The sequence below is a fragment of the Sus scrofa genome, chromosome 9, assembly GCF_054392235.1.
Source record: "Sus scrofa isolate SSC_HxYL_T2T_F1_AM1 chromosome 9, Sscrofa_HxYL_maternal_Yorkshire_Landrace_v2.0, whole genome shotgun sequence".
In the NCBI taxonomy this organism is placed as follows: Eukaryota; Metazoa; Chordata; class Mammalia; order Artiodactyla; family Suidae; genus Sus; species Sus scrofa.
In genome coordinates this window covers 8,800,065-8,824,216 of record NC_139391.1, presented here as the reverse complement: position 1 = coordinate 8,824,216, position 24,152 = coordinate 8,800,065, and the positions used below count along the sequence as shown (strand labels likewise).

At 39.6% G+C, this 24,152-nt stretch overlaps 1 protein-coding gene across 2 annotated transcripts in view; it reads left to right on the top strand.

The window, feature by feature from the left end:
• The first annotated feature begins 5,900 nt into the window (after positions 1-5,900).
• Positions 5,901-24,152, top strand: part of PGM2L1 (phosphoglucomutase 2 like 1) — a 73,841-nt gene continuing 55,589 nt past the window's right edge. For both annotated transcript variants that reach the window (XR_014814580.1, XM_003129639.6), the window contains exon 1: positions 5,901-6,326. Coding sequence is in view for 1 of the 2 variants with exons in the window: in XM_003129639.6 (XP_003129687.2) it covers positions 6,216-6,326 (111 nt within the window). In the remaining variant the exon portion in view is untranslated. The remainder of the gene's footprint in view (positions 6,327-24,152) is intronic.

Here is a 24,152-nt window from a genome sequence, read left to right as displayed (position 1 = left end):
AGAAATATAAAGAAATCTTACAATTCAATAATTTTTTAAAAAACTAAAAATGGGAAAGGATATGAACAGACATTTCTCCAGAGAAGATATATAACCGGAAAAGAAGCACATATAAAGATCCTCAACATCATTAGTCTTTATGGAAATGCAAATCAAAATCACAATGAGATACCACTTCACATTCACTAAAATGGCAAGAATCAAACAGTAAGATAATAACAAGTGTTGGACAATCTGCGGAGAAACTGGAACTCTGATACACTGCTGGTAGGAATGTAAATGGTGCAGCTGCTTTGGAACATAGTCTAACTGTTCCTCATATTATTAAACATAGAAGTTACCACATGATTCACAAAAGCCACTCTTAGGCACATATCTAAGAGAAATGACATATTCTATATAAAATCTAGACATGAGTGTTTATAGCAGCATTATTCAGAATAGCCAAAAGGCAGAACAACCCAAATATCCATCGATGGACAAACAGGTCAACACAATGCAGTAAAGCCATACATTAAATAGTATTTGATTGTAAAAAGTAATGAAAGACTGATCCGTCTACACCATGGATGAACCGTGAAAACATCATGTTCATCATCAGAAAGTTTACAAAGAATAACTGCTGCAGAGGGCGTGGAGAAAAGGGAACCCTCTAACACTATTGATGGGACTGGAAATTGGTGCTTCCACTATGGAGAACAGTATGGAGGTTCCTTAAAACACTAAAAATAGAGTTGCCGCCATATGATCTAGCAATCCTACTCCTGGGCATGTATCTGGACAAAACTTCAATTCAAAAAGATACATGCACCCCATTGTTCATTGCAGCACTATTTACAACAGCCAAGACATGGAAGCAAACTAAATGTCCAACAGACAAGTAGTTTAAGATGTAGTATGTGTGTACAACACACACACACACACACACACACACACACACACACACACACACACACACACACACACACACAGAGGAATATCACACAGCCATAAAAAAGAATGAAATAATGTCATCTTCAGCAACATGGATGAACCTAGAGATTGTCATACTAAGACAAGTATTATATGATATCACTTATATGTAGAATTTTAAAAAATGATAAAGTGAACTAACTTATGTAACAGAAATGGACTCACAGAGATAGAAAACAAATTTCAGGTTACTAAAGGGGAAAATAGGGGAGGAATAAATTAGGAGTTTGGAATAAATAGATATACACTACTACATATAAAATGGATAACCAACAAGCACCTACTCTATAGCACAGGGAACTATATTCAATATCTTGTAATAACCTATAATGGAAAATATTCTGAAAAAAGATATATAAATGGTTGAATTTATATATATATATGAATCACTTTGCTAGCCACCTGAAACTGAACAACTGTATCTCCATTTTTGAAAAAACACATTATGCTAAGTGAAAGAACCCAGTCACACAAGATCACATATTACATGATTCTGTTTATATGAAAAGTTCAGAACAGGGAAATCTGTACAGATAGAAAGTAGATTGGTGGTTGCTTAGGCTTAGGAATGGGTGATGGGGTGAGAGGAGTCTGATGGCAGAGGGCATAAGATTTCTTTTTGAGGTGATGAAAATGTTCTAAAATTGACTGTGGTGATATTCGTACATATCTGTGAATATAACAAAGAACATTAAATTGTATACATTAAATGGGTGAATTGTTTGGCATGTGATTTTATCTAATAAAGCTGGTTTTTAAAATGTATTGAGACACTCATTCTCATCTGCCTGCACTTACACAAACCTGAAAGTTCCTCTTTAGATTTTTCACCCGAGGTTCTCTGTCTTGCTTCACCCTAATCCTGGGTGTGCTCGGCGTTCTTCCCTTTACGCAAAGACAACCACTTTTTATTTGTTGTCGCTGTATCCCTGTCTCAAGAGGTAGCATGTAAGAGAGGTCAAAAGAGAAAGTTGCTTGCGAGATACTCATTTCCTTTCCTGACTTTTTTTTTAATGCCGAGTTCACTAGAGTTTATGACAAGCATCTTTCAGAACAAGAAGAGAAAACACTTTTCTTTTTGCAGTGATCACACAGCAGAGTGATAGATTACCTCAAATTTTAAAGTTTCAAAATAGGGGGGTAATGAAACCTGAGCTCTGCTTAGTGGCAGCACTTCAAGGAACTGGCAGGATGTGAGAGGAGAAGGCCATGTGCCTAGACAGAGGCTTTGGGGTTCGTAGCCTCAGCAGGTTTCCTGGCCATAGCTTCTGACTGGTAGACAAGGAGAAAGCTGTCAGATTTCCAGAAAGCGCCATGACCCTGGACAATGAAGAAACCTTAATGAACTAGAGCTATCTGCTCTCTCTCCCCCCCTTACCAATTAAAGCCTGGGTGGAGACGAGCGTCTCCGATAGTTATGAAAATTTAATCTCCTGCTAGCCTGACAGAGTGAGAGCTTTGAGTCTCTTCATTAGATGTTTTAAAACAGCAAATAAAAGGGTATTTCTTATACACTTGAGGCTTTTCTTTTACACTTTTTAATTTGGAAATAATCTCAAAGTTGCAAATATTAAAATAGTACAAGGAATATTCATCTGTCCTTTTCCCAGATTCACCTAGTGTTAAAAATTTCCCCTATTTGCTACATAGCAGATGTGCTATTTTTTTTTTTTTTTGTCTTTTGTCTTTTTTTTGTTGTTGTTGTTGCTATCTCTTGGGCCACTTCTGCGGCATATGGAGGTTCCCAGGCTAGGGGTTGAATCGGAGCTGTAGCCACCAGCCTACGCCAGAGCCACAGCAACGTGGGATCCGAGCCGTGTCTGCAACCTACATCACAGCTCACGGCAACGCCGGATCCTTAACCCACTGAGCAAGGGCAGGGACCGAACCTGCAACCTCATGGTTCCTAGTCGGATTCGTTAACCACTGCACCACGACAGGAACTCCCAGATGTGCTATTTATCTAACTATATATGTTTGTATATATAGTTACACAATATGTATTATATAAATAAAAATTTACATACTATATAAATATAAAGATAATATATATGCATAATATATATATTACATATAGTATTCCTCTGAACCATTTCACAATAAGTTATATATACCATGATCCTAAACTATTGCATTGAATATTGAATATAAGGGCCAAGAGAGATATTCTCTCTCGTAAACATAGTTTGGGTTGACAGATTTAGCAAATAAAAATGCAGGACACTCTGGACAAATTCCTACAAAAATTACAGCTTCTGAGTTTCCCTGACTAGGAAAACTATTATACTCCCTCTTCTGGATACACTTAGATACTGTTCTTGGATTTGATGAGTTCTGGGTCCTCTTAATTACTCTTCAATTACTAAGCAATAAGCCAGAGACACTGGGAAGTTTCTGGTAACAAATTTATGTCTGCCATGATCTTGCTGATAAAAGTGAGGGCTGGATGGCTCTGATGTTGAAATGAAACTTATTTCTCCCATTCTTTATATTTGTCCTGTATAGTTCTATCTCTGGAAAGTTCTGTTGACTTATCAATGTTGTTCAGAACTGAATTAAATGTAATAATTGTCATATAAAAACCGCTGCTTAATCAAATTTAATACACATATAAATCATCATTGGATCTTGTTAAAATGTAAACTCTGATTCAGCTGAATTGGGATGGGGCCTGAAATTTTATATTTCTTCATAAACTCCCAGAGGACACTGCTACACTGGTCCTCCTGTCACACTTTGAGTAGCAAGATTCTGACCACCTATGCCACAATCAATAGATATTTGTTAAATATGTAGGTATCTAGGCCCTATTCCAATACACTCACTCAGAATCCCTGGGGCAGTGTCCAGGAATATACATTTTCAAGAAACTCTTAGGGCTACCAATGGTCAATGGGTTCGAATGGCCCTTTACCTTTTTCTCTATTATTAACTTTTTTCCTTCAAAGCCCATTGCTGGTCCCTTCAGCCACTTGGTTTTACCAACTACCTCATACTCTGAATTCTTAACAGCTGTCTGCAGCAGGTATTTGACGTTTATCATGGGCTATGTCTTTGGCAAACATCCTGTCTCTGCAAATTTTATTTTTAAAAATGAATAATTATGTTTTATAGTTTCTTATAGCCTCGGCTCCCGGCATAATACTCGGTGTAGAGAACATATGTGTTTAACTGACATTCATGATGGACAATAACAATGATGACAGCAAAGGGTGAATTTCTCCCCAGGACACGTGGTTATTTCCCAGGCCTTGTGTGATTAAAAGAACCTGCTGACTCCGTAAAGGAAACACTCAACTGATTAGCAAAAACTGTAATTCCCAACTACAGCATATTATATTCCAGGAATTGGTGCTACAATCCATTTGTAGCTCGGTAGTTTGAATTTCATTATGGTAAATGGCACTTTTAGAGGAACGAAAGGAATATTTTGAATTTATTATTTCTTTTATCTGTGAACCTCAAAGCATTTTAAAGCCATTTATTAAGTTGCTGTAGCCAAGGTGTAAATATTATTATTATTTTGGTCTTTTTGTCTTTTCTAGGGCCGCACCGGCGGCATGTGGAAGTTCCCAGGATAGGGGTCCAATCGGAGCTGTAGCCTCCGGCCTACACCAGAGCCGCAGCAACGCGGGATCCGAGCCGCATCTGCGAGCTACACCACAGCTCACGGCAACCCCGGATCCTTAACCCACTGAGCAAGGCCAGGGATGGAACCCGAAACCTCATGGTTCCTAATCGGATTCGCTAACCACTGAAACCACGACAGGAACTCCAAAGGTGTAAATATTATTATACCCTCCTTACAAAAACGTCCACCAACGAAAGAGTTGTAAGGTACTTGGTTAAAGTATCGAGCTATTGTAAGAAGGTTACATCAAGAAACTCAGTAACAGCTGTGTCTGACTAAGCACCATGTCAGGTAAGCACTTAGCATCTCCCACACTTCGTCTTGCGAAGAGAGGAGGCCAAAATAAGGTGAAATTTAAGATTGCAATCATCTTTCCTCTCCCTCTGTATTCCTATTCCTCTTTGCACTCTGTTAAGATGCTCACACATTCTTACTCATGCTTAATTAAATGCTAACACATCTTTCGTCTTTCACAACTTGTCTTTTTCCCCTCCAGTCATCTTGTTCTCCCTACCTCCCAGTCCACTGTAGCAGCAGAGCAAAAAGAAGTGCCAGCTGAGATCTGAAACGAGGTTGGAACCCTCGTCCAGGCACTTAGGAATTCCGTCTCTTTGAGAAAGTCGGGTTCACTCAGAGGCAGTTTCCTCTTTGTGTGTAAAATGGGGATGGATCACGTCTAATTTACTCTGTCACAGGATGGGTGAAACCACAGGTCGCGATTCGTAAATTGTAAAGCACACTCCCTTACTGTACCTGTCTTGTTTAATTTAATTGAAGCCCGGGGCCACAACGTGAAGGTTCCTAAACCGACAGGGTGTGCCCGCAGGGACCAGCCTAGAGGTCTTTTATCCTTTGAGAAAACGCAGGGCATGGAGCTGCTGGGAGGCGTAGTCTTTGCCGCAGTCTCAACACCCCGCTGGGAAAGAAAAGAACTACAACTCCCGTGAGGCCGTGCGGAGACAGCCGGGCGCACCCTCCCGCCAGCGCGAGCCTTGAGACTTAAACGGGAGGGGGCCTTCGCGCGCCCTGCGGGCTCACACGCGAGCCCTGTGGGCGCCCCTCGGTGGCTGAGCCAGAAAAGGAGACGCATGGGAGTCTGCGGGGATCGTAACAAGGACAAAGCACATGGAAAAAGGCAAATTAAAAACTAAAAATCGTTCCTCACCACCTGGCGGGCCCTAACTCGTGCTGCTAGGAAGGCGTCGCTTCCCGGCCCGCGCCTCCCACCGCCCGGTGCCCCGGGGGCTTAAATCTGCAGGGGCGGGAAGGGGCGGGGCCGGCGGCGCGGGTGGGGCGGGGCCTAAGGCGGCGAGCGCTGCTGGCGGCGGCGGCCACAACCCAGACATCTGGGACTGTTGTTCTCTCGCGGCGGGACCGCCTCGGTCCGTTCGCCCAGAGAGACCGGGAGCTGGTCTAGTGGGGAGCGGGCGGCCGCGCCCCCCCTCTCGTGCTTCCCCGAAGCTGCGCAGGAGCTGGCACAAACATCCTGCGGCTGGTCTCCAATGCCCTTCAGTGAGGAGGGGGCGTCGCGACCCTGGTGAGCGTACGTCAAGCCCTTCCAGTTCGGTGTCTTCGCGGGTCCCCTAGGCCCGCACCCCCCCGTCAGGCTGCCATGGCTGAAAACGCAGAGGGAGACCTGAACTCCAACCTGCTCCACACCCCCTACCACACCGGGGACCCTCAGCTAGACACGGCCATCGGGCAGTGGCTGCGTTGGGATAAGGTGGGTACCTGGTCGGCTCGGCATCCGCCCTCTCCTCCCGCCCCCCACCCCCCTTACACTGTACGCCCTTCCGCGTCCCCACCCGCTGCCCGGCGGGCTCTGGGGGAGACGGCTCCCGCCGCCGGGCGGGGGTCAGCGGAGTCGGGCGTTACCACCCACCTATGCTTGGGCTGCCACCTGGGACCATTTAAGCTGAGAAGGAACGCCTGTAGTCGCTTCCTTTTGCAGCGAGCGAAATTGCAACCTCCCTTCCTCCTCCGCCCCCCCCCCCCCAGGTGTATGTCATCTCTCTCAAAAAATAATAATAGTATAACATCATCATCATCATCATAAGCTCTACCCTTACTGGAGCTATTTCCTTTTCCCTTTCTTCTCCCTTGACTTCCTATTTAACAAATCTGAAAGTGGTTTTGTTGGGTTTCGCCCCCCCCTCCCCGTTTCCCCCCGCACCCTTCTTGGACGTTTCTAACCGCTATCCGCTTTAGTCCTGGTCCGGTGTGTTTCCACCTTTCGTCGCTAGGTAATCGCCGGTCTTTTATCACTCCCTGGTATTATTCTCTAATATCACCTTTTGCTTTTGAGAAAGGTAGAGGTTCTCTTTCTTTCTCGGGCCAGGAGTTGTTTTCTGGAAGTATCCTGTTCCAGAAATGTTTTCCAGGTTTCATGTGATGTTTCTGACACAGAATTGTTTTTGCTTTACCTACTCCTTCCCCATTCCTCCCACTCCTCCAAATTGTTGCTGCGATTTCCTCTTGTGCGGGCATATGGGATGGATATGTGAGAGCTAGAATTAAAATAGAGCTAGCTCGCTTGAAAAGAGGCCCCTGGTGGCTCCAACCAGAGGAAGATGATCCAGGCTTTTGCTTTGTGAAAGTCTAAATGCATTCGCTCATGTAGAGAGGACAATATGTTTAAATGGAGTTACTGATACTGAATGAAAGAATTGGTACGGTAATATGTGAAATTGTTATTCAGTCTCATAAAGGATTATTAGCTTTCTGAAAAAGTTTTATTTTCACTTTGTTGAGTAATTCATGGATTCAGCAAAAAATATCTGTTGAGCAGTGGGTAATGTGCGGGGGCCTTTAGGTCCAGGGTATGCTATTGTTGAGGAAGCTAGAAAGGGTTGGTTCCTGCCCTCAACAGCCTTCAGAAGATAAGGAAGACCAACAAATAAGCAATTACGAGTTATTTACTATGCCTGGGATATATATATATGTCTTGGACATTCTGATTCTTCCTCTGGAGTCTAAACCAGTGCTTCTCAAACTTTGAAGTACTTACAGATCCCCTGAATCTTGAAATGCAGATTGTGATTTAAGAGGCTTGGGGTGGGGCCTGAGATTCTACTTCACAATGAACTCCCAAGTGATACTAATGCTGCTGGTCTGTGGACCACACTTTGAGGAAGTAGCAAGAACCTAGAGTGTTTTGATTGAGATACTAAATGAGAGAACTAGCATCTCATTATATATATATTTTTTTCAGTCAAGTGTGCAAAACCTGTGATATCTCATTAATTATCATAAGGATGTGCAAAGTGAAAATAACTTTAAAGCCCTTTTGCCAGTATTTATTAATGGCCTGCTGTGAATGTAGTTCCTTGTTGTGGAAGGATACAAAAGAAGCGAAGATTCAGTGATTCCTCTGCTGCTTTTAGTCCAATGGGGTGGAAGAAGTCTAATAGCTTACCATACTGTGAATGATATGTACTACAAACTGACCATATAAATATCTTCAGCGGAGAAAACTAAATTACAAATGAATGTTACCCTTACAAGTTTAGTATAGTTAATTGCTATTGTTTAAAGCCACCTGTTGTCATTCAGTGACTCTGATGACTCCCTGAAGTGAAAGGAAAATTTATGAAATTCAGAAACACTTGTAGAATTTCAGCAGTTTAATTTACTAGTAACTGTTCTGTATGTCAACGCCTTTGGCCCTTCAGCAGTAAGTTTGGTGTTCACTGCCACGGATAAGATCTTTTGTTCTCCTTAGGTGCCAGCTTTGACGACACTTTTCCTAACGAGTCTCTCAGTTGCTTTTTTTAAAAAAAAAAATACTTGCTGAATGAACTAATGATTTATTAATTGTCCATGCTATGCTAGATATTTGTGGGATATACTGAAATTCAAAAGACTATGAAGTAATATAAACATGAAAAAATAACACTAGGGTAGTATCCATGGTAATTAAATGGCTTATAGGCAGTCAGCTTTTATAGGAGTTTAAAAGCAAGTGACCTGTGGACTGGGATAGTCAAGGAAGACACTGAGAAGCAGGGGATGAGGTGAGCTTTTCCTTGAAAGTGGAAGAGAAATTCTTAATTTCTTATGTATTTAAAGTGCCCTCTGCATGCAAGGTGTTGGCTGAAAAACCTGTGGAAAAAAGAAAAGATGAAATAGATCCGGGTTGTATTTTCAAAGAATGTAGAAGGGAAGATGAAACAAAAGCTCACAACTATAATGCAGATAAATTGATTTAAATGCTTTTAATATTTAATAAAAATAATGGTTACTTAATTGATCCCTCTCTTAATAGGAGAAAATACTTTGAACCAGTACACAAATGTGTATCCAGTGTAGGTGAGCTAGACCGTGATGTCCCAGAGCACTGAGATGCAGAGTGCAGAAAGGTAAAGCGGCAGAGCAGACCACAGCATTTATTCCCTTACACGTCGGTGGCATATGCAGGCTTCTAGCATAGAGAAACTGAGTTTACTACCTGATAATACCTACTTGGTGAAAAAAAGAACCTACCAAATGCCCTGATTCTTAATGACTCTGGCGAGGCACATAGTAGTAAATTATAAATTAATCTGAAGGCAAGTTGCTACTTGCCTAGGTCACCAAAACTGGTAGTTTTAGCCCTGGTGGGTGGTGGTCTTTGAAAAGTCTTCATGAAAAAAGTGTTATTTGTGCTGAACCTTCAGAATTACTTAAAATTTAGACTTGTTAACATGGAGAGGAGGAATATTCCAGATACAAATAAAAACATTCATGTGAATAGCTAGAACATTTGTTTCTGCTGTAACTTGAATAAATCAAGGTGTAAAGTGAAAACAAGACCGGGTGTTCAGTGGGGCAGTCCTGGAAACCCCATGTAGCTTCTGTGGCGTGACATTCTCTCCTGTTTACCGTAGTCCAGGATCTGACTCTTGGTTCCGTGTCTTCATACTAATTTGTTAGTCTGTTTTGTCTCAGGGTGGATATGACATGGTCATAGAAACTAATGTCTGAATCGAGAGAGTTGTTTTATTAATTTATGCTGCAGACGTAATGGAAATTGATTTGTCTCTAGTCAGGGCATATTCTAGATGCACCATAAGGGAAGTCAGAATCAGAAAATTGTTATTGATCATGAAATCAAATCACAGGGGGCCAGATATATGGCATAAATGTTTTAACGACATTTAAGGTAAATGCATCTATCTCTATAATGCAACTGTCCTACCACTGGAATCCAACAAGTCCATGGATCCATATTCTTCCAATGCACAGATGACTTTTGTAGAGCACTCTCCCCTTTTGTCTTTTAGAGCTAAGGCCCCAACTTCCTTCCTACTTCTTTCTTTCTTTTCTTTTCTTTTCTTTTTTTTTTGGGGTCTTTTTGCCTTTTCTGGGGCCGCACCCATGGCATATGGAGGTTCCCAGGCTAGGGGTCCAATTGGAGCCACAGCCTCCAGCCTACGCCAGAGCCATAGCAAAAGCAGGATCCGAGCCACGCCTGCGACCTGCACCACAGCTCACGGCAACGCTGGATCCTTAATCCACTGAGCAAGGCCAAGGATCGAACCCACAAACTCATGGTTCCTAGTTGGATTTGTTAACCACTGAGCCACCACAGGAACTCCCTTACTTCTTCCTTTTGATGGTTTCATACATTCTATCAAATTATAGACAAGTCTTGCTAGCCTAGAAGTCAGGTTCTCTCTCTCTTTTTTTGTTTTTTTGTTTTTGTTTTTTGTTTTTGGGGTTTTTAGGGCTTTTTAGGGCTGCACCTGTGGCATATGGAGGTTCCCAGGGGTCTAATTGGAGCTACAGATGTCAACCTACACCACAGCCAGAGCAACACCAGATCCGAGCCGCGTCTGTGATCTACACACAGCTCACAGCAATACCGGATCCTTGACCCATACAGCAAGGCCATGGATTGAACCTGCAACCTCATGGTTCCTAGTCGGATTCGTTTCTGCTGCACCATGACAGGCACTCCCAGGTTCTCTTTAATGTGACAGCTATCTCCTGTTTTTAATATACTGTAAATTTTAACTTTTTGAAAACAGCCTTGTCAAAGATATTAAGCACTGGCCAAGTTTGGGTGTGTGAATGGGGAGTGAGATGGAACCCAGGGCAGAGCTGTCAGCCAGCTGTAGTGGCAAGAGCTGTATGCTTTGACAGCAGCATGGAGGCAGGAATTGGCCGTGGCATTACGAAAAAAACCGAGTAGACTACTCTGGTTTCAGAATGCAGGTCTATGTTGAGAAAGAATGTAAAAGTAAAGATAGGAAATGCCTAACAATAGAAACAAAAGACATCAGCTTAAGTCAGTGATTTTCAAACATCTAGCAGTGAAAGTTTTTCAGGCAAAATATAGCCCAGGTTTTTTTTTTTTTTAAGTGGCAAATAAATTTGCTTTCCAATCATCGTCATGCGATGGCCCATGAAGTACCGCTACAAAGGTCATCTAGTCCAGTTTCATTGTGTAGAGACCCAAAGACGAAAGACGTTGTGGAAATGATCCAGTTGTGGAAGCGTCTCGACCACCTAGTTTAATCCAGTTTTTATGCTACTAGTCAATGTTACATTTTTTTGATTCACATTTTTCTAATACTTTACATAATTTGGCACGTAATGAAGAGTACATATCACTTTATTAATTTTGGAAAATACTCATGCTTATTCTTTGGATTTATTTGTGTAGTGTTTCATTCCTCCATGACCTGAATCATTTGCTATTCACAGCAACCCTCTGTGGCAGGCGGGCTAGGTCGTTGTTATGCCCATTTGTACAAGTAAAGAAATTTAGTTTCAGAGAAGGAAAATTACTTTCTCAATGACATATGGCTTTTAAGTAGTAGACCTGGGACTGGGACCTGGGGTCATCTGACCTTTAGTTTTCTTATCATTGTGCTAGATTCCATAAGCTAAACATTTAGTAAGTATTAGTGACATCATAAACCAAGTTCCTGGGACCTGATTAAAGCCATTTTATTGGCTTTTATAGACACTGGAATAGGTTAAAAGAGTCTGCAAAATAAATTGTCATGGAATTTTTTTAAAGAGCTGAATTTGCTGCTCAACAGTTGCTTTGGTTTCCTTGGCAACAACAGTCTCCTGTATCCAAGAGATTTAGTACATATAAACGAGTGTTTGGATTTATATTTATATATGTATATATATTTAGAATAAAATTCATTTTTTCTTTTTATTTCCAAATTTCTTACATTTGCTCCTCAGTTTCTGCCCTTTTAGTTATTTAATTTTTTTTTTTTTTTGCTTTTTAAGGCTGCCCCTGCAGCATAGGGAAGTTCTCGGGCTAGGGGTCGAATTGGCTGCAGCTGCTGGCCTACACCATGGCTCACGGCAACGCCGGATCCTTAACCCACTGAGCAAAGCCCAGGGATCAAACCCTCATCCTCATGGTTACTAGTCGGGTTCTTAACCACAATGGGAGTTCCTGCCATTTTATTTTTAAATTTATTTATTTCAAAGAAATAGGTGCTTATGATTTTAAAAAATAGTACAAAAGAATTTAATGGAAAGCAATACTCTTGATTGCTTCTTCTCATCCTCAGTTTACTCCTTAGAAACCAGTTTTAACTGCGTCTTTATTCTTGTGATTACCATCAAAAGAATAAATAATATGCCAATACCACTACTCCTTGATTTATTGTAGATATGATCTGTCAAATACATGCTATGAAAAGTGAGGGCTGACTCTCATTGTTTTCCACCCTGCCTAAATGTCATGACGTCATTAGTTTTAGTTATTCCATTGAAAGCTTAAATAATGTAATTAGTGCTAATAAAATCTCTGGAACAATAAGCCCAGCTCACAAACAGAGCACTCACTTGGCCATTCTATCTAAGGAGAGATTGGCAGAAAATGTGTCTATATAATACCAAAACAAAGAAAATGCATACCAGCTTCCCAGAAAAATCTGTGCTTATCAATGACTAACAAAAGGATCAAATTATATAAAGAAAACAAGCGGCATGAAAAAATAAGAAAAAGCAATGGACCCAGAAAGAAACGGGTGAATAAGAGAACATAAGACCTTAATATTTTAAAATTCCGTTTGAAAAGATAGTTATTCCATCAAATGAGTAAATACGCTATGAAAAAGGGACAGGAAGAAGAATGAGCTCTTGAAAGCTAAGGAAAAAAAACAACCACCACCACCTATATCTCTACACCCCCTACTAAATGCAGTAGAAAACTTAAAAGTTTAAGAAACCTACTGCAAAAGGAAACAGGAACCAAGAGGGAAGCTGACGTGAAGAAGCCACCCCAGGAGTCTGCTGTCAGGCAGTCCTGATGTGCACCGAGTTCAACACTGGGCTGCAAAGAAATGTGTCCTGAAAAAGAATGCAGGGTCTCTGCCGTAAATAATAAAAAGCTGAAAGAGGTTAATGGTGAAGATGGCGTGTTATTTCTGGCAAGAGCAACATAGAAAAAGAAAAGCAGCTGTCCACAAATGGGAAGAAAAGGAGGAAGCAGGGAGGGAGCGGGGGAGGGGAGGAAGGAAAGCAGGCAGACCTGAATAAGCAAGTTAGCGTTCAAAAATGAAGCAAACTGCAACGGAGCATGTTTTTGAGCAATTAATTGATGGAGCTTAAGCAAAACAAAATCCATTTGATCTGAATACCTTCAGGAAACACAAGTGGGCCTGGAGAGAAATTTTAACCAGGCCCACTACTGAGGAATGCAGTGAACAATATTTAGACATGCTTAACCTAGTGCTTACATTATTTTTAATTTTGAGGACCAATTTAAAGATAAAACAGAAAACTGAGGGGTTTTTTTTAGTGGTGAAACACAAAATTTGCTAACTTTTTAAATAGCGACACCTGTGGCATATGGCCGTTCCTGGGCCAGGGATTGACTCTGAGCCGCAGCTGTGACCTCTGTTGCAGCTGCAGCAACATTGGATCCTTTAACCCACTGTGCTGGGCTGGGGATCAAACCTGCACTTCTGTAGTTGGATTCCTAACCCTCTGTGCCACAGCGGGAACTCCCAGCTTAACCATTTTTAAGTGTACGGTTCCATAACATTACTTACTTTCATATTTTTGTGAGACTGTTCCCCAGAACTTACTCATCTTGCAAATCCGAAGCTCTATATTTGTTGACTAAATCCCCTTACTCCTCTCCCTCCAGCCCCTGGTAACCATCATACTTCTTCCGACACCTCACATAAGTAGGGTCATACAGTATTGTCTTTTTGTGACTGGCTTATTTCACTTAGCATAACATCCTCAAGATTCGTCATGTTGTAGTGTGTGGCAAGGCATCTTTCTTTAAGCCTGAGTAATATTTATATACCACATTTTTTGTTTATTCATCTGTCAGTGGACGTTTGGATTGTATCTACCTCTTGGCTATTGTAAATGGAGCTGCTATGAACATGATGTGCAAATATCTCTTAAGAAGCTGCTTTCAAGTCTTGTAATTCTTTTAATTTTTAAAAACTGAGCTATCAAGCCATAAAAACACATGGAGAAATCTTAAGTGCAGACCGCTAGTGAAAGAAACCATTCTAGAAAACCTATATACTGTATGATTCCAATTATATGTCATTCTGAAAGAGCAAAACTATGGAGCAGTAAGAAATCAGGTATTACCAGGGGGAGAGGAAGGAATAGATGGAACACGAGGGCTTTTTAGGGTAATGAAGCTGTTCCCTATGACACGATGATGGTGGGTTTATGCATTTGTCAAAACCTGTAGGGCTATACAGCACAGAGTCAGCCCTAACGTAAACCACGGGCTTCACTTCCTAATACTGTATAAGATTGGGTAGTTGTACAATCAATACAAGATTCTAACAACGGGAAACCGGCAAACCGGGAAACCGGGTGAGAGGATTTATGGAAACCGTCTGTACTATCTGTTCAATTTTCTGTAAACCTAAAACTGTTCTAAAAATTAAAGTCTATGAATTTAAAAAATATTCATACTTGAAAGGGAAAGAATTCTTATTTGAAAGTGCTTTCTTCTTTCCCACATGAAATTTTCAAAATAGGGAGATGGGCTATTTTTATTTAGGGGTCGTCTTTGCCTCATTTATTCTTTCATATAGAATTTTTGTTTAGTTCCTTTAAGTTTTGTTCAAAGCTGTTAGAAGCCTTTTTTGGGTACATCATTAATCTAGAATTATTTCCCCATCTCTTTCCTCCTATTGAAAAATCAGAGCGCCTGGGGAACCTAATGAAAAGGAACTTACCTTTATTTGGTTCTTCCAAATTCTGCGTATAAGATAAATTAACCAAAGAATGTAAATGTTATATTCCACTAGCTCAGATTTTCATGGTCCCTCCTTGAATAATCTAAAATTTGATTTCTTTCATCTATTCTTGTGGAGAGTCAGTATGTTTTGCTTATTTAATTGTTTTTATCTATTTCATGCATATGTTCTGTATTTGAAGAATACTTTTCTCCAAATAAAGGTTGATTAGTAATTTAGTGACAATTTTACTGAAGCATTTTTTTCATTAGTCAGTTGCTCTCTGCATTATTGCTAATTAATACTGAGGCTGCTGCCCTCTGGTGTTTGGAGTTAATGGAGAAAATGCTTACTTCCAGTGCAAAGAAAAGGCAGGTACTGTATCCAGTCCTGCATGGGCTCTCTTACACCACATAATGAGCACTGTATTTTGCCAAACAAAACTATGAAAATGGTCCTAGTGAATGCCCAAAAGAGTATGAAAATTATAATGTACATTAGAAATACTCTACTTCTCAGATACAGAGGCATCTTAGCTTTCTGCTCACCAAACTTAACCGTGTTAGAAAATCTCTTCACTAAAAGTGGTAGTTTTGTTCTGTGGTTTCTACTTCAGAATTTTCCCATGTCATTTTCCCTCTGAAGTATCTCATTATTTATGCAGGTAAAAACTATAGAAAACTTTAATGCCCACCAATAGGTGAGAAAATGAATAACCTGGAACACTGCAGCAGCTGAATACGTGAATCCCATGTATCGGTATTTACTGAGAAGACCTCTAAGATGCATTAAGTGAAAGCAGCAAGTTATAGAGCATCATGTACAATTCGATACCATACATGTATAATAAAAAGAGATGAAGCAAAACTGCATTTGTGCAAGCATGTAATTGTAGGTCAAGCATACACCGCAAACAGTATTGGCTCCCTAAAAGAGTGGTCTGGGAATGAGAAGAGAGAGCTCTATAGCTTTGTGTTATTAGTATCTTTTTAAAACAAGGATAGTGTGTATTGATGCACTTGGTAATTAACAATTAAAATAAAAATTTAAATATAAACAAAGAACAATTAAGTGATCAATTGTCTGGCACTGGTTTCTGAGAACAGTAGGGGTTCAAGTCAAGAAGACTTTATATAAGAAGTAGAATTTGAGCTGGGCCTTGAGATTAAGCAGAATAGGAGTAGATGATGGATGTGAGGGCAGAAATTTAAGGTGGGAGAACTGGAATAATGAGATGAAACTCATCAGGGAAATAAAACTCAAGGGGACATGTAAGAACAAAGAAGAGATTTTTTTTAATTGAGGTATAATTGATTTACAAAATTATATTTGAGGTTGTGCAACATAGTAATTCAAAATTATTAAACTTATACTCGATACCATATGATATCACTTATATGTGGAATCTAACATAGGACACAAATCAACATATCTATTAAAAAAAAAAAAACCAGACTCTCAGATGTAGAGAACAGGCTTGTGGTTGCCAAGGGGAAAGGGTGTGGGGAGGGAAGGATTGGGAGTTTGGGATCAGCAGATGCAAACTGTATACATAGAATGGATGAACAACAAGAGCACAGGGAACTGTATTCGGTTAGCCTGTGATGAACCATAATGGAAAGAACATGAAAAAATATGTATCACTGAGTCACTTTGCTATACAGCAGAAATTGATACAACATTGTAAATCAACTACACTTCAGTAACATTTTTAAAGTAAATAAATAAATAATGCTGCTGTGAACACGGGGGTGCCTGTAACTTTTCAAGTTGATGTTTTCATTTTTTTTTTTTTAGACATATACCCAGGAGTGGAATTGCTGCATCACTTGGTAGTTCTGGTTTTAGTTTTTTGAGGAACTTCTCTGATGTTTTCCACAGTGGCTGCACCAATTTGCGTTCCCACAAACAGTGTACAAGGGTTCCCTTTTCTCCACACCCTCTCTAACATTTGTTATAAGTGGGCCTTTTGATGATAGCCATTCTGACCGGGTGATGGCTCATTGTGGTTTTGATTTGCATGTCTCTTATGTTTAGTGATATTGAGCATTTTTTCATGTGTCTGTTGGCCATCTGTATATATTCTTTGGAAAAATGTCTATTCAGATCTTCTGCCCATTTTTTAACAGGGTTGTTCAGTTTTTTTATTTTGAGTTGTTTGAGCTATTTATATATTTTTGTTATTAACCCCTTATCAGCCATATCATTTCCAAATACTTTCTCCCCTTCAATTGGTTGTTTTTTCCATTTTGTTGATGGTTTTCTTTGCTGTGCAAAAGCTTTTAAGTTTAATTAGGTCCCATTTGTTTATTTTTGCTTGTTTCCTATGCCTTAGATCCAAAAAAAAAAAAAAATACTGCTATGATTTATGTCAAAGAGTATTCTCTGTTTTCTTCTAGGGGTTGCATGGTTTCTGGTCTTATATTTATATCTTTAATCCATTTTGAGTTTATTTTTGAAAATGGTATAAGAAAATTTCATTCTTTCATGTGTAGCTGTTGGGTTTGCCCAGCACCACGTATTGAAGAGAGTGTCTTTTCCCCATTGCATATTCTTGCCTCCTTTGTCATAGATTATTTGACAATATATGAGAAGATTCTTTTAAAAAACTTAGATATAGCATGTGTTAGACGACTATGGTAATTAATAATAGGTGAAGGGAACTAATATTTATTGAGTGATCATATGTCAAACACGTTGCTAGATGCTTTCATGTAAAAAGTCATTTTTAATCCTTCTAAGGATTGTGTGAGGTAGTTATTACCATTTTTAACCTATACATAAACTCAGGCTCAGATAAATGGAGAGAGTATTTGAATCCAAAAAGGTTTTGAACTCCTCTGCCCTTTGGGATCTGATCCCACCCTTCCTAACTTTTACATTTGATGCCATTGGAATTGGACTTTATTGTTGGGTCTCGATTGATTAATCTGGCTGTAATATGTGATTAGGGTGAGATTGGTTGGAATAATGGAGGGTAGCCTGGAGACTCTTCTAGAAATATAGGTATCAAAGTTTTTTATTAGGATACTTATAGAGTCTTCTAAGAAAATTAAGGAAGAGGTAATGAGACTTATATAAACAAACTGATTTCTCGCTTCCAAAACAGAATGATAAACAGTTGCCATTTTGTTAAACCATAACACTTTGCTAAATTTGAATCAGCTATCCTTTTAAAAGAAATAAACAAATTGTATATTCAGTTGAAATTCCTGTATCCATTTCCCTGATCCCATTCTTTTCCCTGCCTCCTTTCCCTGAGGTAACCAAGTCACATCTAGGAGTCCTAGGGTTTTGTCTAAATTTCCTGTTTCATTAAAAAATGGTTTTGTTTTTCAATTAAATAAATATAACCCTGGAAGTTAGACAGCTTCTTTAAAAAAAAAATCACTTAGTCAAAACTATTTCAATGTCTGAAAACACTCAAATCAAAATTGGAAGTTTAGCATTTCTTATAATACACAAATACTTATATAACTTTCAAAAATGTGGATACTATTAACTTATCCCTAAATAGTACACTATAAGATTTTCAGAAGCCATAGTTCTTAAAAAATTGAAGGTCAGCAATAAAATAATACGTCAAATACAGCCTAAGATGTTCTCTAAGTAGAAATGTCACATTTTACAAAAGATAGTAAGTTTTATTTGTGGTTTTCCCAAAATTATATTCATACTTATGTAAAATAAATTACTTAAACATCCTCTCTTCCGAAGTTCAAGGGTTTTTTACCTAATTTTAAAGAAAAACTAAACAGTAAGAAAGTTGACATTATGGGAGTTCCCGTCATGGCTCAGCGGTTAACAGATCCGACTAGGAACCATGAGGTTGCAGGTTCAATCCCTGGCCGTGCTCAGTGGGTTAAGGATCCGGCGTTGCTGTGAGCTGTGGTGTAGGTCACAGATCCCGTGTTGCTGTGGCTGTCTGGTGGAGGCTGGTGGCTACAGCTCCAATTCTACCCCTAGCCTTGGAACATCCATATGCTGTGGGTACAGCTCTAAGAAGACAGAAAGACCAAAAAAAAAAAAAAGTTGACATTATACTACAACCCACAGTAACATGAATTTATTTTTTTTGTAGCATAGCCTTTTAAAAGACTGTTATAAAAGCCACTGAGAATTTCAAGCATCTTTCAAGTATTGCATTTTTAACATTAAAATATGTTTTCCAGGAGTTCCCATCATGGCTCAGCGGAAATGAATCTAACTAGCTTCCATGAGGATGCAGATTCAAAACCTGGCCTTGCTCAGTGGGTTAAGGATCTGGCTTTGCTGTGAGCTGTGGTTGTAGATCAAAGATGCGGCTTGGATCTGGCATTGCCGTAGCTGTGGCGTAGGCCAGTGGCTACAGCTCAGTTTCTACCCCTAGCCTGGGAACCTCCATAATGCCGCAGGTGTGGCCCTAAAAGACAAAAAGAAAAAAAGTTACATTTTCCGTATGTTTGAAAAAAGGAAATGAAAACCAGGAGTTCCTCTTGTAGCTCAGTGGGTTAAGAACCTGGCTAATACCCAAGAGGATGCCACAAGCTGTGGCATAGGTCACAGATGTGGCTCGGATCCTGCATGGCTATGGCTGTGGCATAGGCCAGCAGCTGCAGCTCCAATTCGACCCCTAGCCTGGGGACTTCATATGCTACAGATGTGGCCCTAAAAAGAAAAAAAAAAAAAGTTTAAAGAAAGGGAAATGAAGGTCATCATTTGTCATTAATTCATACTTTATAAGGTAAAACTTTCTGCATTTGGATTTATCCATGTTTCCTCTGCTCCAGTATCAGTTTTAGGCAGAGCTTTTCTATATACTTTGTTTAAAAGTCAGGCTTATTTGAGTATAATTTACATTACATAATTGACAGTAAATTTCATCCTTTTAATGTTCAATTTAATGAGTTTTGACAAATGCAAATAGTTGCATAACCAACATTACTCTCAAGATTATAGCTTCTCTATCCTGCAGAAAGTTCCCTCATGCCCTTTTGTAGTGAATCTGCTTGTCCTAGCCCCTGGCAACTCCTGATCTAATTTATGTCCAGTAGTTGTTTTTAATCGGGATATAATTCACATAACATAAAACTGTAAAATTCACCACTTTAAAGTGTATAATTCAACAAGTTTTAGTATATTCAGAAAAATTGTACAATCACCACTAATTCCAGAACATTTGATCACCTTAAAAAGAAACTCTGTACCTACTCATAGTCAGTTCTTATTGCTCTCTTCTCCCAACTCTGAGTCTGCTTTCTTTCTCTATAGGTTTACCTATTCTAGATCTACCACATAAATGGAACCACACCATATATGGCCTTTTAGGTTCCTCTTCTTTCACGTTGGCATGTTTTCAAGGTTCAGTTATGCTGTAGCATGAATTCATCCCTTCTGATTGGTGTCTTTCACTTAGTGATGTGCATTTAAGTTTCCTCCATGTCTTTCCATGGCTCAATAGCTCATTTCTTTTTATCACTGTGTAATAGTCCATTGTCTGGAGGTAACGTAGCATTTAACAATTTAAAAAATTTTGTGATATGGTGAATTACACTGATTTTTGAATATTGATCCAGTTGATATGCCTTAGATAAATACCGCTTAGTCATGATGTATTATTCTTTTTATGCATTTTGTTTAGGATCTTTTTGTAAATCTGACAGATATTCATATTAAGATTTTGCTGGTCTTGTAAAAAGAGTTGAAGCATTCCCTGCTCTGTTTTCTGAAAGAGTTTTATATAATTGATATTATTTATTCTTTAAATGTTTGATATAAAATCCCACTGAAACCATCTGGGCCTTAAATTTTCTTCATGGAAAGGTTTTTGAGAACAAATGCAATTTCTTTAATAGATACAGGGCTTTGGGGATTTTGTTCCATTAGTTTCAATATTGAAAAATCAACTTTTTTTTTTTTTTTTGTCTTTTTGCCACTTCTTGGGCTGCTCCCACGGCATATGGAGGTTCCCAGGCTAGGGGTCCAATCAGAGCTGTAGCCGCCGGCCTACGCCAGAGCCACAGCAACACAGGATCCGAGCCGAGTCTGCGACCTACACCACAGTTCACGGCAACACCGGATCCTTAACCCACTGAGCAAGGGCAGGGATCGAACCCGCAACTTCATGGTTCCTAGTTGGATCCGTTAACCACTGAGCCACGATGGGAACTCCGAAAAATTAACTTTTCACAGTCTATTTAGAGTTAATATTATACGGCATCTTGTAAATTCTTGTAACAGTCTTGGCCCATGTTGTATCATCAGTTCTACCTCCGCCCTTTATATCATTTGTATCACTTTTTAAAACAGTGTTATAATTTTGCTTTAATAAATCCTATACATTTTAAATATATTAAGAAGAAAAATAGTCTTTTTATATTTATCCAGTTATCTACCATTTCCAGTGCTCTTCTTTCTTTCCTAAAAATTCAAATTTCCAAATGGTATCACCTCCCTTCAACCTGAAGTTTTCCTTTAGCATTTATTGTAATACAAATCCACCAGCAATGAATTCTCTTAGTTTTCTTTATAAATATGTTAGATTTCTTGGTATTATAAGTATCTATGAGACCGTTAAATTTATTTTTATTCTCTTTCTCTATGTATTTCAGAATAATTTCTGTTGATTTGTCTTCTAGTTCATGGATCCTCTCCTCTGTCATCTCCATTCTGCTTTAAAGACCTTTCAGTGAATTTTTAATCTCATGTATTACATTTTTCTATTCTAAAATTTCCATCTGGTTCTTTTGTATAGTTTTTGTTTCTTTTCTGAGATGTCTTATCTTTTCCTCCATTGCACGTACTTTTTTCTTTAAGTCACTGATAATATCTGTGTTAAACTCCTTGTCTGCTAATTCTAATATCTGAATATCTTAGAGTTGGTCACCAGTGACTATCTGTGCTCTTGAGAGTGGGTTGCATTTCTCTGGTTCTTCATTTGCCTGGTAATTGTGGATTGCATCATGCACATTATGAATGGAATGGTATACTGTAGAGAGTCTGGAATCTTACTTCTCAGGAGAGTGTTTGATTTGTGTGTTTCAGCATGTAATGAACTTGGTTGAATTCAAACTGCAGTCTGTCTCTTGGGAGGCTGCTTAAAGCTCAACTTGTTCCTTTATCCTTAGCTGAAGTCTGTCCCACACAGGAGTCAGCCAGAGACTTGGGCGTAGTTTATGCACAGAATGTAGGGTTGTATAACTCTCTCTGTTCCAGACATATACTCCAGTGGCTATGGTTGCCCTAAATTATGTGCCCTAGTTCTTTAGGGCACAAGGACTGTGGGATTTTCATTGGTGTTTAAGTCACTGCACAGGGTTCTGACTACTGTCTGCTCTCAAAAGCCATAGAAATACGAAACAGCCCATGCTGGTTCCTTCTCCCAAGTGTTAACTCCCTTTTGGAATCAAATCTGCATTAGTTCACTCTCAGGACCTTCTGGTCTTTGTGGATTTTGGTTTTACTTCTTTGTTTTTGATTTGGTCTAGAGTTTATAGTTGTTATCTGTGGTAAGGCCATGTATGGTTGGAGTTTACTTGGCTGTGCAGGAAATAGATGGTACATGATATTTGTTTAAAATTATTGCTACTGTTTGCTGGTATAGAAGAACGCAGTTGACTTTTGTATATTGACTTTGTACCCAGCAACTCTACTATATTCATAACATTAATTCCAAAAAATATTTACTCTATTAGATTTTTTTCATGTGCGCCGTCATTTCATCTGCAAATTATGTGACTTTTGTTTCTTTTTCAATTCTTTTTGTCTCCTTTTCTTGCTTTACATGTTTAATTAGGACTATAGATTGTTCTTTCCCCTCCTCTTCCTCATTCTGCTCCTCCGTATAGCTGGCCATTATCACATTCAGGAAATTCCTTTCTTTTCCTTGTGTGCCAAAAGTTAAAAGTTTGGACACTTTTACTGATAGGTATCTTAGGTTGAGTTCCCTAGAAGCAATGGTAGGAGTTTATCTGCAAATGATTTGTAAAAGGCGTGCTCTCAGGAGAGACATGTGAGTGATGGAATCCGGAGAGGGAACGGAAAGAACTAAGCAATGATAGAGTTTCAGGTGAAGTTTAATCTCAACTTGATTCCGTGCTGTCTGGAGTGTTACTTGCACGACAGAGTTATACGTGGCACCGAGCGGTCATTCGCTGTTGGCTGTTGGGGAGAGGTGTGTATAACCCTCAGGCCCTCTGCAGAGGCTGCCTCTGATCGTCCCAAGGTGGTTCTCCAGAGAAGGCTGAACATGTGAACTCAGCAGTAGTACCTATAGCAGCTGGCGATGGACACAACTCTCCAGCTTAGAGGATCTCTGGAGGAGCTTAATGGTATCTTAGCACACACATCCTGAGTTTGTATGTGTTCCTGGTTTGCTAAAACTTTATCATAAGTAATGTTTAATCTTGTCAGGTATTTTCTCAGCATCTGTTGAGATTGTCAATTATCTTTTTAAACTGTAAATATTCTGGATAACCTTGACTGATTTTCAGATATTACACCCACCTTATATTCTGGTATAAACTCATCTTTGTCATGATTTATTATTCTTTTTATATATTTTTTTGGATTTGGTTTGATAAATTTTATGATTTTTGCACCTCTGTTCATTAGTGAGCTCGGACTGTGTTTTTTCTTTCTTTCTTTCTTTCTTTTTTTTTTTTTTTTTGTCTTTTTGCTATTTCTTTGGGCCGCTCCCGCGGCATATGGAGGTTCCCAGGCTAGGGGTCGAATCGGAGCTATAGCCACCGGCCTCGGCCAGAGCCACAGCAACGCAGGATCCGAGCCGTGTCTGTAACCTACACCACAGCTCACGGCAACGCCGGATCATTAACGCACTGAGCAAGGGCAGGGACCGAACCCGCAACCTCTTGGTTCCTAGCCGGGTTCGTTAACCACTGTGCCACGACGGGAACTCCTGTTTTTTCTTTCTGATTCTATCTTTGGTTGTTTTATCAGGGGTAAGCTAGTCACAGAAAAGAGTTGATGGGTGTACTCTCTCTTTTTTTTTCCTTTTTTTTTTTTTTTTCTTTTTTTGCTTTTTAGGGCTGCTGTCATGGCACATGAAGTTCCCAGGCTAGGGGTCGAATCACAGCTACAGCCAGCAGCCTACACTACAGCCACAGCAACACTGGATCCAAGCCACATCTGTGACCTACACCACAGCTCACAGCAATACCAGATCCCCAACCCACCAAGTGAGGCCAGGGATCGAACCTGCATCCTTGTGGATACTAGTCGGATTCGTTTTCACTTCACCACAACAGAAACTCCCAGTATACCCTATTTTCATCTTCTCTGGAAAAGTTCTTCTAAAATTTGAATGTTTTCTTTCTTTCTTTTTTTTTAACTCAGTGAATTTTGTTATATTTATAGTTAGAACCATCATCAATTTTACA